This window comes from Hyla sarda, chromosome 7 (genome assembly GCF_029499605.1).
Source record: "Hyla sarda isolate aHylSar1 chromosome 7, aHylSar1.hap1, whole genome shotgun sequence".
Lineage (NCBI taxonomy): Eukaryota > Metazoa > Chordata > Amphibia > Anura > Hylidae > Hyla > Hyla sarda.
This window is the reverse complement of record NC_079195.1, coordinates 19,123,008-19,139,782: the sequence shown is the minus strand read 5'-3', so window position 1 is coordinate 19,139,782 and position 16,775 is coordinate 19,123,008. Positions and strand designations below refer to the sequence as shown.

General features: G+C 42.5%; 1 protein-coding gene across 3 annotated transcripts in view; it reads right to left on the bottom strand.

The window, feature by feature from the left end:
• Positions 1–1,645: 1,645 nt before the first annotated feature.
• The window catches only part of XPNPEP1 (X-prolyl aminopeptidase 1), a 53,706-nt gene continuing 38,576 nt past the window's right edge, over positions 1,646–16,775 (bottom strand). Inside the window, exons 14-21 of one of the 3 annotated variants that reach the window (XR_008846046.1) lie at positions 16,068–16,139; positions 14,555–14,615; positions 14,316–14,385; positions 6,940–7,113; positions 6,276–6,352; positions 3,632–3,737; positions 3,402–3,500; positions 2,106–2,124 (exon numbers count right to left, since the gene is read on the bottom strand). Coding sequence is in view for 2 of the 3 variants with exons in the window: in XM_056528975.1 (XP_056384950.1) it covers positions 1,996–2,124; positions 3,402–3,500; positions 6,276–6,352; positions 6,940–7,113; positions 14,316–14,385; positions 14,555–14,615; positions 16,068–16,139 (682 nt within the window). In the remaining variant the exon portion in view is untranslated. Of the gene's footprint in view, positions 2,125–3,401; positions 3,501–3,631; positions 3,738–6,275; positions 6,353–6,939; positions 7,114–14,315; positions 14,386–14,554; positions 14,616–16,067; positions 16,140–16,775 lie in introns of all 3 variants that reach the window. The other 2 variants (XM_056528975.1, XM_056528974.1) reach the window with 2 other exon arrangements.

The window sequence follows — 16,775 nt, the reverse complement described above, 5'->3', positions numbered from 1 at the left end:
GGATAAGTAATGTAATGTATGTACACAGTGACCTCACCAGCAGAATAGTGAGTACAGTTCTGGAGTATAATACAGGATATAACTCAGGATCAGTACAGGATAAGTAATGTAATGTATGTACACAGTGACCTCACCAGCGGAATAGTGAGTACAGCTCTGGAGTATAATACAGGATATAACTCAGGATCAGTACAGGATAAGTAATGTAATGTATGTACACAGTGACCTCACCAGCAGAATAGTGAGTACAGCTCTGGAGTATAATACAGGATATAACTCAGGATCAGTACAGGATAAGTAATGTAATGTATGTACACAGTGACCCCACCAGCAGAATAGTGAGTACAGCTCTGGAGTATAATACAGGATATAACTCAGGATCAGTACAGGATAAGTAATGTATGTACACAGTGACCTCATCAGCAGAATAGTGAGTACAGCTCTGGAGTATAATACAGGATATAACTCAGGATCAGTACAGGATAAGTAATGTATGTACACAGTGACCTCACCAGCAGAATAGTGAGTACAGCTCTGGAGTAGAATACAGGATGTAATTCAGGATCAGTACAGGATAAGTAATGTAATGTATATACACAGTGACCTCACCAGCAGAATAGTGAGTACAGCTCTGGAGTATATAATACAGGATATAACTCTGGATCAGTACAGGATAAGTAATGTAATGTATGTACACAGTGACCTCACCAGCAGAATAGTGAGTACAGCTCTGGAGGAAAATACAGGATATAACTCAGGATCAGTACAGGATAAGTAATGTAATGTATGTACACAGTGACTCCACCAGCAGAATAGTGAGTACAGCTCTGGAGGAAAATACAGGGTATTACTCAGGATCAGTACAGGATAAGTAATGTAATGTATGTACACAGTGACCTCATCAGCAGAATAGTGAGTACAGCTCTGGAGTATAATACAGGATATAACTCAGGATCAGTACAGGATAAGTAATGTATGTACACAGTGACCTCACCAGCAGAATAGTGAGTACAGCTCTGGAGTAGAATACAGGATGTAATTCAGGATCAGTACAGGATAAGTAATGTAATGTATATACACAGTGACCTCACCAGCAGAATAGTGAGTACAGCTCTGGAGTATATAATACAGGATATAACTCTGGATCAGTACAGGATAAGTAATGTAATGTATGTACACAGTGACCTCACCAGCAGAATAGTGAGTACAGATCTGGAGGAAAATACAGGGTATTACTCAGGATCAGTACAGGATCAGTAATGTAATGTATGTACACAGTGACCTCACCAGCAGAATAGTGAGTACAGCTCTGGAGTATAATACAGGATATAACTCAGGATCAGTACAGGATAAGTAATGTAATGTATGTACACAGTGACCCCACCAGCAGAATAGTGAGTACAGCTCTGGAGGAAAATACAGGGTATTACTCAGGATCAGTACAGGATCAGTAATGTAATGTATGTACACAGTGACCTCACCAGCAGAATAGTGAGTACAGCTCTGGAGTATAATACAGGGTATTACTCAGGATCAGTACAGGATAAGTAATGTAATGTATGTACACAGTGACCTCACCAGCAGAATAGTGAGTACAGCTCTGGAGTATAATACAGGGTATTACTCAGGATCAGTACAGGATAAGTAATGTAATGTATGTACACAGTGACGTCACCAGCAGAATAGTGAGTACAGCTCTGGAGTATAATACAGGGTATTACTCAGGATCAGTAGGCCATGAAGAGATAAATGAAAACATGTAATTAATTAAGTTTTCTTTAATCATCTATGCTATAATATTACATTGTATAATCGCTAGTTCTTTGCAGCGCAAACCTTAAAAAGTGAATGCTCCATCTGCTCCCCTGAGCTTGGAAAGACAATTCAATGTTATCTATGAAACTGCAATAAAGATGCGTCCATTACCTGGCTCAGATCAAACCCCCAAACTGTCAACAAATGGGTTAAAAAACATAAGAGCATGTATAAAAATTATTAATGAGATTTGCAAATAGGCTGCGTTTCTTTTATCAGCCACTGGAGGGCGTCATGGCGTCCTTGTTTCTCCAGTTCGGCTCCAACAACATCTCTGCAATTTCTGTGATAGTCGTTCACCCAGTCGACCTGGAGAAGAGAGACGCAGTTCAGTCAATGATTTGAGCCAATCAGCAGCACTGACAGAGGTCATGTGATACCCCCCCATAACTTCACAGAACTCTGTGACATTGCTTTTCTGCCCCCAGTGGCACCTGCGGGCAGACAAGTGATTGCACCCACTCATATAACTCTACAGGGCAGTGTTTTCCAAACAGTGTGTCTCCAGCTGTTGCAAAACTACAACTCCCAGCATGCCTGGACTGACTAGAAATAAAACTGACTAGAACAAGGCATTAGAAACTGCAGAAAGCATACACTATAATCCGCACCATACTGCAAAAGTCACCAACCTAAAAAGCAGTGTTTCCTAACCGGGGTGCCTTCAGCTGTTGCAAAACTACAACTCTCAGCATTCACCGACTAACTTGAAATAAAATTGACTAGAACAAGGCACAAAGAAACACACATAAAATGCTGGAAACAACTGCACAGAGCATGCACTACAACAGTGGTCTCAAACCTGCGGACCTCCTGATGTTGCAAAACTACAACTCCCAGCATGCACGGACTGATTAGAAATAAAACTGACAAGAACAAGGCATTAGAAACAACTGCAGAGAGCATAAACTATAATCCGCACCACACTGCAAAAGTCAACAATCTACAAAGCAGTGTTTCCTAACCTGGGTGCCTTCAGCTGTTGCAAAACTACAACTCCCAGCATTCACCGACTAACTTGAAATAAAATTGACTAGAACAAGGCACAAAGAAACACACATAAAATGCTAAAAACAACTGCAGAGAGCATGCACTATAATCAGCACCACACTGCAAAAGTCACCAATCTACAAAGCAGTGTTTCCTAACCTGGGTGCCTCCAGCTGTTGCAAAACTACAACTCCCAGCATTCACTGACTAACTTGAAATAAAATTGATTAAAACAAGGAACAAAGAAACACACATAAAATGCTGGAAACAACTGCACAGAGCATGCACTACAACAGTGGTCTCCAACCTGCGGACCTCCAGATGTTGCAAAACAACAACTCCCAGCATGCCCGGACAGCCAACGGCTGTCCGGGCATGCTGGGAGTTGTAGCTTTGCAACATCTGGAGGTCCGCAGGTTGGAGACCACTGCACTATAATCTGCACCATGCTGCAAAAGTCACCAATCTACAAAGCAGTGTTTCCCAACCGGGGTGCCTTCAGCTATTGTGGTTTTGCAACAGCTGGAGGCACATTGGTTGAGAAACATTGCTATAGGGGATCACCAATCATACCGATATGTCCAGCTACGTCTCACCTCTTTTTGAGTCAGTAAGTTGACGTTGATCATCTTGGTCTGGATAGGCACCAGTGTGATTGGCTCAAAGGTCAGGCTTCCTCGTTCTCGGAAGTTGTACTGAAAGAAAAATGGCAGACGATCTTAAAAAAATCACTCCAGAATTATATATATATATATTTTTTTGCCTATATAGTACAGCTTTTATTACAGAATAATGTAGAGGTTCTTGTGTATTGCCTTGTGCTTACCTATTTTAGCTGATGTGGCAGGTATGGAGTCTTCAGCCATACTGATTGCAATTCTATCAGTGAAATGATTCCCTAATGCTGCCTACATTTCCCATGAATCCTCTGGCTTTGTAGAGAGAGAGAGAGAGAGAGAGGTGGTGTCTGATCACTGCACCTGGCCATCTAATAGCTGGTGAAGTAATTAGACTCAAACGGGTTGGTGTCAGTTCATATTATGTGCAGTTTTGATGCATTTTCTTATTCAAAGTGCAGATTTATAGAGAAATATTGCCAGGGGGAGAATTGATTTGACCTATTATCACTATTGAGGTGTTTTATAAAGATTTGAAGTCTTTAGACTGTGTTCGGAAAATAACATTTTACTGTTTTTTTCTGATATTTTCACAGCATTTTGGCAGTTTTTGCCAATATGACACATCTTAACATGTGAATAAATAGCCCAATTTTTTCCACAAAATTGGAAAAATAACAAAGACAGTAAAAAGTGCAGCAAATAAATGCAATAGGAGAACACAGCCTCAGAGAAGGTGTATAACTACTATATATCCTGATCCCATAGAGATAGCAGCAGTATACAGATAGAGCTGGAGGGGAGGAGTATAACTACTATATATCCTGATCCCATAGAGATAGCAGCAGTATACAGATAGAGCTGGAGGGGAGGAGTATAACTACTATATATCCTGATCCCATAGAGATAGCAGCAGTATACAGATAGAGCTGGAGGGGAGGAGTATAACTACTATATATCCTGATCCCATAGAGATAGCAGCAGTATACAGATAGAGCTGGAGGGGAGGAGTATAACTACTATATATCCTGATCCCATAGAGATAGCAGCAGTATACAGATAGAGCTGGAGGGGAGGTGTATAACTACTGTATATCCTGATCCAATAGAGATAGCAGCAGCAGTATACAGATAGAGCTGAAGGAGAGGTGTATAACTACTATATATCCTGATACCATAGAGATAGCAGCAGTATACAGATAGAGCTGAAGGAGAGGTGTATAACTACTGTATATCCTGATCCAATAGAGATAGCAGCAGCAGTATACAGATAGAGCTGAAGGCGAGGTGTATAACTACATTATATTCTGATTCCATAGAGATAGCAGCAGTATACAGATAGAGCTGGGAGGGGCGGTGTATCACTACATTATATTCAGATTCCATAGAGATAGCAGCAGCAGTTTACAGAGAGAGCTGGAGGGGGTGTATAACTACTATATATCTTAATCCCATACCATTAGTAGTATACAGGAGATGTATAACTACGATATACTGTATATAAGGGATTGATCGATATTGATTTTTTTTATTAGGGTCGATACCGATAGTCAGTGAACGTTGAGGCCGATAGGTGATAACTTATACCGATATTCCAGTATAATTTATTGGCTATCCAACCCCACGAGAAGCCGCTGCAGCCCAATGATTTAAAGTGGGTGCCTTAAATCAATGAACTGCAGCGGCTTTTGAGGGGCCAGAGACCGCCACCGCCACCCGCTTCTCTCCCCCTGCCTGTCCTGGGGTCCTCCCTAGTCCATCCACTAGCCCCCCCCCCCCCCCCCCCCACGCCTATCCTCTGGCCAGAGACCGCCGCCGCCCGCTTCCCTCCCCCTGCCGGTCCTGAGTCCAACCACCACAGCCCCTGCTCCATTGCCTCTCCCATCCCCGGTTTTATAATTACCTGTTCCCGGGGTCCGCGCTACTTCTGGCTCCGGCGGCGTCCTGAGCTGTCACTGTGCGCACTGACGGGGACGTCGCGTTGAGGACGTCACTCGTCATTGCGCAGCGCACACCAAGAGCGCAGGACGCAGCAGGAGCCAGAAGTAGCGCGGACCCCGGGAACAGGTAATTATAAAACCGGGGATGGGGGAGGCAATGGAGCAGGGGCAGCAGCGGTCTCTGGCCGGCGGGGTGGGGGGCGTTATGGGTAAGATAATTGCCGATACCGATAATGTCCAAAATCGTGAATATCGGCCGATAATATCGGCCAAACCGATAATCGGTCGATCCCTACTGTATATCCTGATCCCACAGAGATAGCAGCAGTATACAGATAAAGCTGGACGGGTATAACTACTATATATCCTGATCCCGTAGAGATAAGCAGCAGCAGTATACAGATAGAGGTAGAGGGGAGGTGTGTAACTACTATACATCCCATAGAAATAGCAGCAGTAGTATACAGATAGAGCTAGGAGATATATATCTACTATATATCCTGGTTCCATAGAAATAGCAGCAGTAGTATACAGATAGAGCTAGGAGATTTATATCTAATATATATCCTGGTTCCATTGAGATAGCAGCAGCAGTATACAGTCAGAACTAGGAGGGGAGGGTTCTGTGAGCAGCCAGAAAAGACAGGTGATGATGTCATCCTGTAGTTCACAAAAAGTCAGCTGACCCAGGACTAACCCCTTCCTTTGACACATTCAGAACTGTGATTTTCTGGGGATCAGACAGGTGATCGCATGACCCAGTTACAGTAATGAAATGTATGAATGCCAGCTGTGCTTGAATTAGAAACAGATTGTGCTGTAGGACTATTGATGGTGAGTGTGCAGGATATGGGGGGAACAAAAATAAACCCAGAGTGCTTCTTTAAGACATTTGATCCCATATGACATCTCACCTTGGTGGTGGCAGGAACCACAATAACCAAATTCTCGATTCTGATGCCAAATGATCCGTCTTCATAGTAGCCCGGCTCTAAAAAGTAGAAAAGCAAAAAAAAATTCAATGACGTCCCAACCTCAAACTGACTTAAAACTGTGGACGTCCAGCTGTTGCAAAACTACAACTCCCAGCATGCCCGGACAGCCTTCGGCTGTCCGGGCATGCTGGGAGTTGTAGTTTTGCAACAGCTGAAGGCACCCTGCTTGGGAAACACTGATTTAAATGGAGCAAGTGGTGACAGGGCTTGCAAGTCTCCTGTACAGAAGAGAAGGGGGACTATTAGTACAGAGTGGTATGAGCCGCAGGAAGAGCAGGCATCCCCCTGCTGGGAAGACAAAAGGAGCATTTGGCTGTCCGGGAATGCTGGGAGTTGTAGTTTTGCGACAGCTGAAGGCACCCTGTCTGGGAAACACTGATTTAAATGGAGCAAGTGGTGGCAGGGCTTGCAAGTCTCCTGTACAGAAGAGAAGGGGGACTATTAGTACAGAGTGGTATGAGCCGCAGGTAGAGCAGGCATCTCCCTGCTGGGAAGACAAGAGGAGCCGTTGGCTGCCCGGGCATGCTGGGAGCTGTAGTTTTGCAACAGCTGACTACTCCGCACTTTAAAGGGAACATCTCACCATCAGACAGGATCATCCCGGCTTCCAAAGGCTCGTCGGCAAATGTTTTGTAGCTGATGCCGCAGGGACCCTCGTGGACGTTCAGGAAGGAGCCCACCCCGTGTCCGGTTCCGTGCAGATAGTCCAGGCCCGATTCCCACAATGCAGCGCGGGCGAATGAGTCCAAGAGATGACCTGCAGGAAGTCACATGATCTGAGAGATGAGTCACGATACTGAACAGCCCCAAAAACAAAAAATTGGGGATGGGGGGGGAGGATAGTCACCAATATTTTCTTTGACAGAAGCATCTGGAAACTTGCTGGTAAAGGGGTACTCCGGTGAAAAACAATTTTTTTTAAATCAACTGGTGCCAAAAAGTTAAACAGATTTGTAAACTTCTTCTATTTAAAAATCTTAATCCTTCCAGTACTTATCAGCTGCTGTATGCTCCACAGGAAGTTCTATTCTTTTTGAATTTCCTTTTCTGTCTGACCACAGTGCTCTCTGCTGACACCTCTGTCCATTTTAGGATCTGTCCAGAGCAGGAGAGGTTTGCTATGGGGATTTGCTCCTGCTCTGGACAGTTCCTGACTTGGACAGAGGTGTCAGCAGAGAGCACTGTGGTCAGACAGAAAAGAAATTCAAAAAGAAAAGAACTTCCTGTGGAGCATACAGCAGCTGATAAGTACTGGAAGGATTAAGATTTTTAATTATAAGCAATTTACACATTTGTTTAACTTCCTGACACCAGTTGATACCCCTTTAAACTGCACAGAGCATGGACTACGGTACAGATGTGCGCCGTGTGATACATGTTTTCCAATAGGGTTTATCGATCACATATTGATACTGAATATAATCAATCGTCTTTCAATGAAGCTTTAGTTTCAATTCCTGAGCAATTTCAAGATCTCTGCTTCTTGTCAGGGAACAGGAATATTCATGGTTTAGGGGGAACGTTCACACACAACCAACCAAGCTGCTGCATGGTGCATGAAGCTAAAATTCTGCTTGCGGATTTTCTGCAGTAGAATTCCGATTATGTTGTTACCCATTGATTTAATGTGCAAGCAGAATTTCAGCTGCGGGCAAACTTCCGCGGATTTGCACGTGAACGTGACCATATGTTAAAGGGGGACTCCGAAGAAAAAAATATATGTTTTCAAATCAACTGGCTCCAGAAAGTTAAACAGATTTGTAAATTATTTCTATAAAAAAAAATCTTAATCCTTCCAGTACTTATGAGCTGCTGAATGCTACAGAGGAAGTTGTGTAGTTCTTTCCAGTCTGACCACAGTGCTCTCTGCTGCCACCTCTGTACATGTCAGGAACTGTCCAGAGCAGGAGCAAATCCCCATAGCAAACCTATACTGCTCTGGACAGTTCCTGACACAGACAGACGTGTCAGCAGAGAGCTGTGGTCAGACCTAAAAGAACTATACAGCTTCCTCTTGAGCATACAGCAGCTGATAAATACTGGAAGGGTTACAATTTTTTTTAATAGTATTTTTTTAAGTATTTTACAAATCTGTTTAACTTTCTTGCACCATTTGATTTGAAAAAAAAAAATTTCTCCGAAGTATCGGTTTAAGAGGTCGATTTTTATGTCCTGATCACAGGAGAATGCTTCTGCTACGAGGTAGACTGCTCATACTATTTAAAGGGGTACTCCGGTGGAAAACTTTTTTTTTTTTTTTTTTTTTTTTTATCAACTAGTGCCAGAAAGATAAACAGATTTGTAAATGACTTCTGTTAAAAAATCTTAATCCTTCCAGTACTTATTAGCTGCTGAATACTACAGAGGAAATTATTTTCTTTTTGGAACACAGAGCTCTCTGCTGACATCATGACCCCAGTGTTCTCTACTGACACCTCTGTCCATTTTAGGAACTGTCCAGAGCAGCATATGTTTGCTATGGGGATTTTCTCCTACTCTGGACAGTTCCTTAAATGGACAGAGATGTCAGCAGAGAGCACTGTAGTCGTGATCTCCGTGGTGTTCCAAAAAGAAAATCATTTCCTCTGTAGTTTTCAGCAGCTAATAAGTCCCGGAAGGATTAAGATTTTTTAATAGAAGTAATTTATAAATCTCCCAATGTATTAATCTGCTATGTGGCAGACTACTTATACTCTATGGGGGAGATTTATCAAAAGGAAAAGTTGCCCAGTTGCCCATAGCAACCAATCAGATCGCTTCTTTCATTTTTAACAAGGCCTCTGCAAAATGAAAGAAGAGATCTGATTGGTTGCTATGGGCAACTGGGCAACTTCTCCTTTGAACAAATTCTGATAAATCTCCCCCTATATAGGGCACGTTCACGCGCTGCAGATTTTCGGCAGATATTGACCTCAGTATTGAAGCTAATTAAGAAAACTTGCAGCAAATCTGCAACGTGTAAACCGACCCTAACCTTTGGATAGGGGATAAGATGTCTAGCGGTGGAGTACCCCTTTAAGTTGTAATAACTTTGAAATGCTTTTATTGAGCGACGCGATAATGAGATTTTTTTTTGGGGGGGGGGGGTAAATCTTTGTTAATACGAAAAATCTGAACATTTCTGGTACTCTGCTGTAGGTTTATTCCATGGGTTGGTACGATTATAGCGATACCCAATTTATATAGCTTTTTATGATCTTTTTTCTTTTTACGACAAAATCCTTTTTTTCCTCTCTTTTGTGTTGACTTCAGCTGTCTTGGCATGCTGGGAATTGTAGTTCTGCAACAGCTTGAGGCGCTCTGGTTGGAACACACTGGTCTAGAATGGATACAACTGCAGCAACCCCTCAGCTGTAAGAAGCATTAGATTGTTACTGATTTTAAAGGGGTACTACGGTGCTCCAGCGTTCTGAGCGTTTTATTCAGAATGCTCGAAGCCGGAGGGCATGGTTGTGATGTCCCGGCCACGCCCCGTTATGTTGTCATGCCACGCCCCCTCCTTTCATGTCTATGGGGGGGCGTGTCGGCAGACACGCCCCCTCCCATAGACATGAATGGAGGGGGTGGAATCACTGCAATCAAACATCTTATCCCCTATCATTTGGATAGGGGATAAGGTATCTAGCAGCAGAGTACCCCTTTAAGGCCAGACTATAAAACAAGAATGTGTTCATTCGCTGGAAGCAAGCGGAGATCCTGAAAACAGGATAACGACTAGGTCAGCTGGTCCCCCATGCTTTAGGTGGAGTTCCCCTTTAAAGGGGTACTCTGGTGGAAAACTTTTTTTTTTTTTTTTTTTAAATCAACTGATGCCAGAAAGTTGAACAGATTTGTAAATTACTTCTATTAAAAAATCTTAATCCTTCCAGTACTTAATAGCGGATGTATACTACAGAGGAAATTATTTTCTTTTTGGATTTCTTTTTTGTCTTGTCCACAGTGCTCTCTGCTGACACCTCTGTCCATGTCAGGAACTGCCCAGAGCAGGAGAAAATCCCCATAGCAAAATATGCTGCTCTGGACAGTTCCTGACATGGACAGAGGTGTCAGCAGAGAGCACTGTGGTTGTGACAGAAAAGAAATCCCAAAAGAAAAGAATTTCCTCTGTAGTATACAGCTGCTAATAAGTCCTGGAAGGATTAAGAATTTTGTATAGAAGTAATTTACAAATCTGATTGGCACCAGTTGATTTTAAAAAAAAAATATATATATATATAAACTTTTCAACCAGTGTAACCCATTTCCGGTGGATTATTATTATTTTTTTTAAATCAACTGGTGCCAGAAAGTTAAAGGGGTATTCAAGGCAAAAACTTTTTTTTTTATATATATCAACTGGTTCCGGAAAGTTAAACAGATTTGTAAATTACTTCTATTAAAAAATCTTAATCCTTCCAATAGTTATTAGCTTCTGAAGTTTTCTGTCTAACTGCTCAATGATGATGTCACGTCCTGGGAGCTGTGCATGATGGAAGAATATCCCCATAGGAACTGCACAGCTCCCGGGACGTGAGTCATCAGAGAGCAGTTAGACAGAAAACAACAACTCAACTTCAGAAGCTAATAACTATTGGAAGGATTAAGATTTTTTAATAGAAGTAATTCACAAATTTGTTTAACTTTCCGGAGCCAGTTGATATATGATAAAAAGTTTTGGCCTGGAATACCCCTTTAAACAGATTTGTAAATTACTTCTATTAAAAAATCTTTATCCTTCCAGTACTTTTTAGCAGTTGTATGCTACAGAGGAAATTATTTTCTTTTTGAATTTTTTCGTCTTGTCCACAGTGCTCTCTGCTGACGCCTCTGTCCGTGTCAGGAACTGTCATGAGCAAGAGAGGTTTGCAATGGGGATTTTCTTCTGCTCTGGACAGTTCCTGTTATGGACAGAGGTGGCAGCAGAGAGCACTGTGGTCAGACTGAATAAAACAACACAACTTCCTCTGTAGTATACAGCAGCTGATAAGTACTGGAAGGATCAAGAATTTTTAATAGAAGTAATTTACAAGTCTGTTTAACTTTCTGGCAACAGTTGATTTAAAAAAAGAAAAGTTTTCCACCGGAGTACCCCTTTAAGTCATTTAGTGCAGTTCCAGTCACAAGGTGAAGGGTGCACCCAACAGTTACGGATGGAGTTGCCAATGGAGCCCCCTCCCCCGCCGCATCGCGTTACGGCTCACCGAGCGCGACGTATTCTAATCAGATAAATTAACGTTACAATAATTGCCAGTCAACTTATTGTTCTGAAGACCGGATTCCGCCACCGATATAATGAGATCCTCAGAGATATATTGTATAAAAGACTTTGCGTCCTAATTAGGAAATAATTAGTTAACAACCGTCTCCTTAATTGTTTTCTCGCCGTATGTAAATCGTTACCGCGCCAAAGGCGAAAGGCGTGAAAGTTACAAAAGTAGAAGGATGAAGGAGAAAACAAGAAGTGACTCTGAAGTTCCCTGTTCGTCCAGGTCAAAATGGAAACATATGTACAGAGCCAAAAATTAGTCTCCCTGGCACTCCTCCAATCCCTCTGATAGCTCTGCCTGGCAACCAATCACTGAGGTCACAATTCTCCTACCATACTATAAAGGTAAAGTATACATTAGACTTCACAGCCATGTTGTCTTCTCTTCCTACAACGCATTTGAAACAGAAAATAAGGTAATTTTGTATCCAAAACTCCAGTTTGTTAACTGAGCGCCGGGTCCCATCCCCAGCGGTCGGACCACCCGTAATTAGCTACTTATCCCCTATACTGTGAATAGGGGATAAGTTATTTTCCGTCGGAGATCTCCTTTATATGGCCACTCTCATTAAAAGTAATTTTTGCTATTGCACTCCTTATGGTAAATAAAAAATATTTCTAATATACTTTGTTTAAAAAAAATGTTTTATTTGTGTTTAAAAAAAGCTGCCACTAGGTGTCTCCCTACTTTTGCAAAGCACATTCTCTCCCCACCAATCCCTTGCATAGACTTCGGACTCCTGCTGGCCTGGCAGAAGTCCAATATCAGGAAATGAAGTCTGGAGTGCTGGGGGGGGGGAGGGGGGTGCAGCCTTATTCAAGCATTACTCATCTCACACTGAACTGCTCTGGTTTGTGTGCAGCAGAGTGAGGGAGGAAGTTCTCCCCTGTATGGCTTCAGATGATGTCACGCCTGCTGGGGAACGCCCCTTCCCAGTCTGTGAATCTGACTGAGACTGAGCAGAATATACAGAGCAATATCAAGGTAGAAAACAAAAAAATAATAAAAATAAAGGCAGGGGGTGGTTTTTCATGATGGTGGCAGTGAACTGGGGGGGATTAAAGGAGTACTCCGTTACTCAGCGTTTGGAACTGTTCTGAACACTGGAGCCGGCAGCTCATGACATCATAGCCCCGCCCCCTAAATGCAAGTCAATGCTGTCATGCCCCCTCCCATAGACTTGCAATGAGGGGGCGGATCTATGACATCTCGAGTTCCCGACACCGGCTCAAGCGTTTGGAACAGTTTGTACCCCTTTAAAGGGGTACTCCGGTGCTAACACATCTTATCCCCTATCCAAAAGGATAGGGGATAAGATGCCTGATCGCGGGAGTCCCGCAGCTGGGGACGCCTGGGATCATGCACACAGCACCCCGTTTGTAATCAGTGCCCGGAGCGTGTACGCTCCGGGTCTGATTACGGTCGACCGCAGGGCCGGCGGCGTGTGATGTCACGCCTCCGCCCCCGTGTGATGTCACGCTCCGCCCCTCAATGCAAGCCTACGGGAGGGGGCGTGATAGCTGTCAGATCACGGGGGTCCCCAGCAGCGGGACTCCCGATATCAGGCATCTTATGCCCTATCCTTTGGATAGGGGATAAGATGTGTAAGCACCGGAGTACCCCTTTAAAGAGTACCCCTTTAAAGAGATCATGATAGGTACTCTTTAAGGGAAAAATATTTGTGATCGGTGAAGGTACGTCCGCTATGATCACTAAGTGGGTAACAGCTATTGTGTATACCTCTGCTATATATTTGTAATGTACTGTATCCTGTCTGTGATGATAAGGAGGAGACTGCTGGGAAGTCATCTGTACAGAACAGGAAGTCTCAGCATAGTTTTAGCTCTAGTGGCCAGAATTGGAAATGCAGGATTTTAGTATTATTTAAAAAAAAAAAAAAAAAAAATTTATATATATATATATATATATATATATATATATATATATATAGCAAACCCATGAATTAGAAAAATAAAAATCACCAACATTTCTTTAAAAAAAATATGGTCTACATACAGCATAAACAATAGGTCATTTACGGATTACACAGTCCCTTTAATGTGGACCAGGGATTACATAGGGGAGAGTGACTGGCTAGCCATCTAGGTCAGTGGTCTCCAAACTGTGGCCTTCCAGAATAAAACAGAACAAGCTGAATTTATCAAAAGAGGGTTATCCAGCGCCACCCCTGTACACAGGTTATATGTGGTATTGCAACTCAGCTCCATTAGCTTTAAAAGGCGTCAAAGAGGTTATCTGGGATTAGAAAAAAAACATAGCTGCTTTCTTCCAAAACAGTGTCTGTTGTGCTCAGTTTGTGTATGGCAGTGTTTTCCATACAGTGTGTCTTCAGCTGTTGCAAAACTACAACTCCCAGCATGCCAGGACAGCCAAAGGCTGTCCTGGCATGCTGGGAGTTGTAGTTTGGCAAAAGCTGGAGGTGCACTGGTTGGAAAACAACACTTTATAGATTGCTGACTTTTGCAGTATGGTGCGGACTATAGTGTATGTTTCAATGTAGTTGTTTCCAGCATTCTATATGTGTTTCCTAGCGCCTTGTTCTAGTCAGTTTTCTTTCTAGTCAGTCAGGGCATGCTGGGAGTTGTAGTTTTGATATAAAGCAGCACAGCTTACAGCTCCGGGATTACAGAATAAGCGCAATGTCCAATACAATACAGCATGGAGTGTTCCCTAGACCGTGCAGTAAACTCACCTTTAATCCCGTTGGGAAAGATGGCCGAGCTGACGGCTATATGTCCTTTTAATACATATGTAAAGCACTCCTACAGGGACAAAAACAGAATATGTATTACTCCGAGTATACAGGCACCTGGCACAGATGGGTAGGCTGGTGTTACATAATACATTGCCACTTCAATGGCTTCCGTGCCCCCCCCTGATTTTAATGGGTAAAAAAAAGCTGGAAAAATTGGGGGACAAGGACCCCCTCACCTTCTCGTATTCTGTCGGCGTTCCAAAGTGTGCGGTCCTGGTGACGTCAGTCGTTCCATCCCTGTTCAAAGACAAGAATTTATTTTAGGTGGTTTTAAATGGGTACTCCAGCGTTTGACACCTTATTCCCTATCTACAGGATAGGTTAAAAAAAAGTGTCTGATCATGTGTCAAACTGCTGGGACCCCCAGTGACCTTCAGAACAGGGCCCGAATGTCCCTGTGTACGGAGTCCCCTCCATGCATTTCTATAGGAGCGCTGGAGATACACGATGGCTGTATTCATGTATCTCCAGCTCTCCAACTGAGATGCATGTAGGGGACGTGTCGACCCTGGGCTCCATACATGGGGACATTCGGGCCCTGTTCTGGAGATGGAAGGGGGTCCCGGCACTTGGACCTCTTGTGATCAGAAACCTATTCTCTGTACTGTGGAAATGAGGTATCATGGGAGAGGGGGATGACTGTAAAATAATAATTCAAAGGGGTAAACCACTACTTAAAGGGGTACTCTGCCCATAGACATCTTATCCCCTATGCCTGGCAACTCCCAGCATGCCCGGACAGCCGTTGGAGACCACTGTCCTATACTTTACATTGCACAGATCCCTCAACATACAATGGTTTCAACAAATGATGGTTCATTTGGAACGGATTACCATCGTATGTTGAGGGGCCACTGTACATTAATTCTGATATGCTATCTTTATTATGCCAAACTGGGATAATATTTTTTTTTTCGTTTTAAAGGGGTATTTCGGGATCCAACATTTTATCCCCAATCGAAAAGGATAGGGGAATAAGATGTCTGATTGCGGGGGGCCCGCCGCTGGGACCCCCCCCCCCCCCCCCCGCGATCTTGCTGCAGCACCTGCATTGTATGCGGAGCTGCGTCTCCAGTTTCCACAGCCATTACGCCCCCTCCCATAAACATGCAGACATCTTATCCTTTAGATAAGGGATAAAATGTTAGATCCCGGAATACCCCTTTAAAGGTAAAAAATGAATTTGAAGAACTTAAAAAAATATATATGTCTGTTCAATGCCATGTTCTGACCCTTATAACTTTTTTTTACTTTTCCTCCTACAGAGCTATGTTAGGGTTTATTTTTTGCGCAATGAACTGCAGTTTTTAACGTTACCACTTTTGTGTATATATGACTTTTTGATCACTTTTTATTACTTTTTTTTCTGTGATGTGACCAAAAAGCAGCAATTTTGGCGTTTAGAATTTTTTTTTACGTTTACGCCTTTTACCATGCGGCATCAGGAACATCACAATAGTTCGGACAATTACGCACCTGGCGATACCAAATATGTTTTTCATTTATTATTTTACTGTGCTTTTATTTGAACAATGGGAAAGGGGGGCGATTTGAACTTTTATTAGGGGGAGGATTTTTAAATATTTTTTTAAAAACTGATTTGTTTACAGCTTATGTGCCCCAAATTTATAGCGCGCTTACAATAACCAGATGTGGACAGTTCTGGACCCCCCCAACCCCCCCACCTACTTGTACTGAGCTCCAGAATCCAAGAGGAAAATCTCATTGACGCTCAACTTTCTATTCGTTTCAGGCACCGGCCTGTAGGAAGGAAAACAAATATAACAGATACAGTGATTTATAATAAAGAATCCATAAAAAAAAAAATATATATATATATATATATATATATATATATATATATGTATATATGTATATATATATTTTAATAATAATTATTTCTATATATATATATCTATATATATATATATACAGAGAGAAATAGGACAGCACTGGAGCCAGGTCTCCGTGCTCGTGGTCACCTAGGCAGCCAGCCCAGGAATCTTATATACAAGTCCAAAAAACACGGCACCAGGAGACCAAGGATCATGCAAAACTGGATAGGTTTATTCCCAATTCAATAGCGACGTTTCGGCAGTAATAGCCTTTTTCAAGCCTGCTTGAAAAAGGCTATTACTGCCGAAACGTCGCTATTGAAAAAAAAAATCGCAAAATACATGCATAGTCTGTACTCTGCCTGACAAAGTACTACAGAAGACAGAAGCAACACATATGTCTCTTCAAGAACCTTATGTTAAAGGCAAGACAGAGGTAGTCAAGGGCGACTTATATAGATGAAAACTCACACCCGGAAAGTGTTAACTTGAATTTTTTAAAGAAAAATAATTAAAGGTATATTTTAAAAGGTTCCCTATTTATCAGTTCATATATATATTT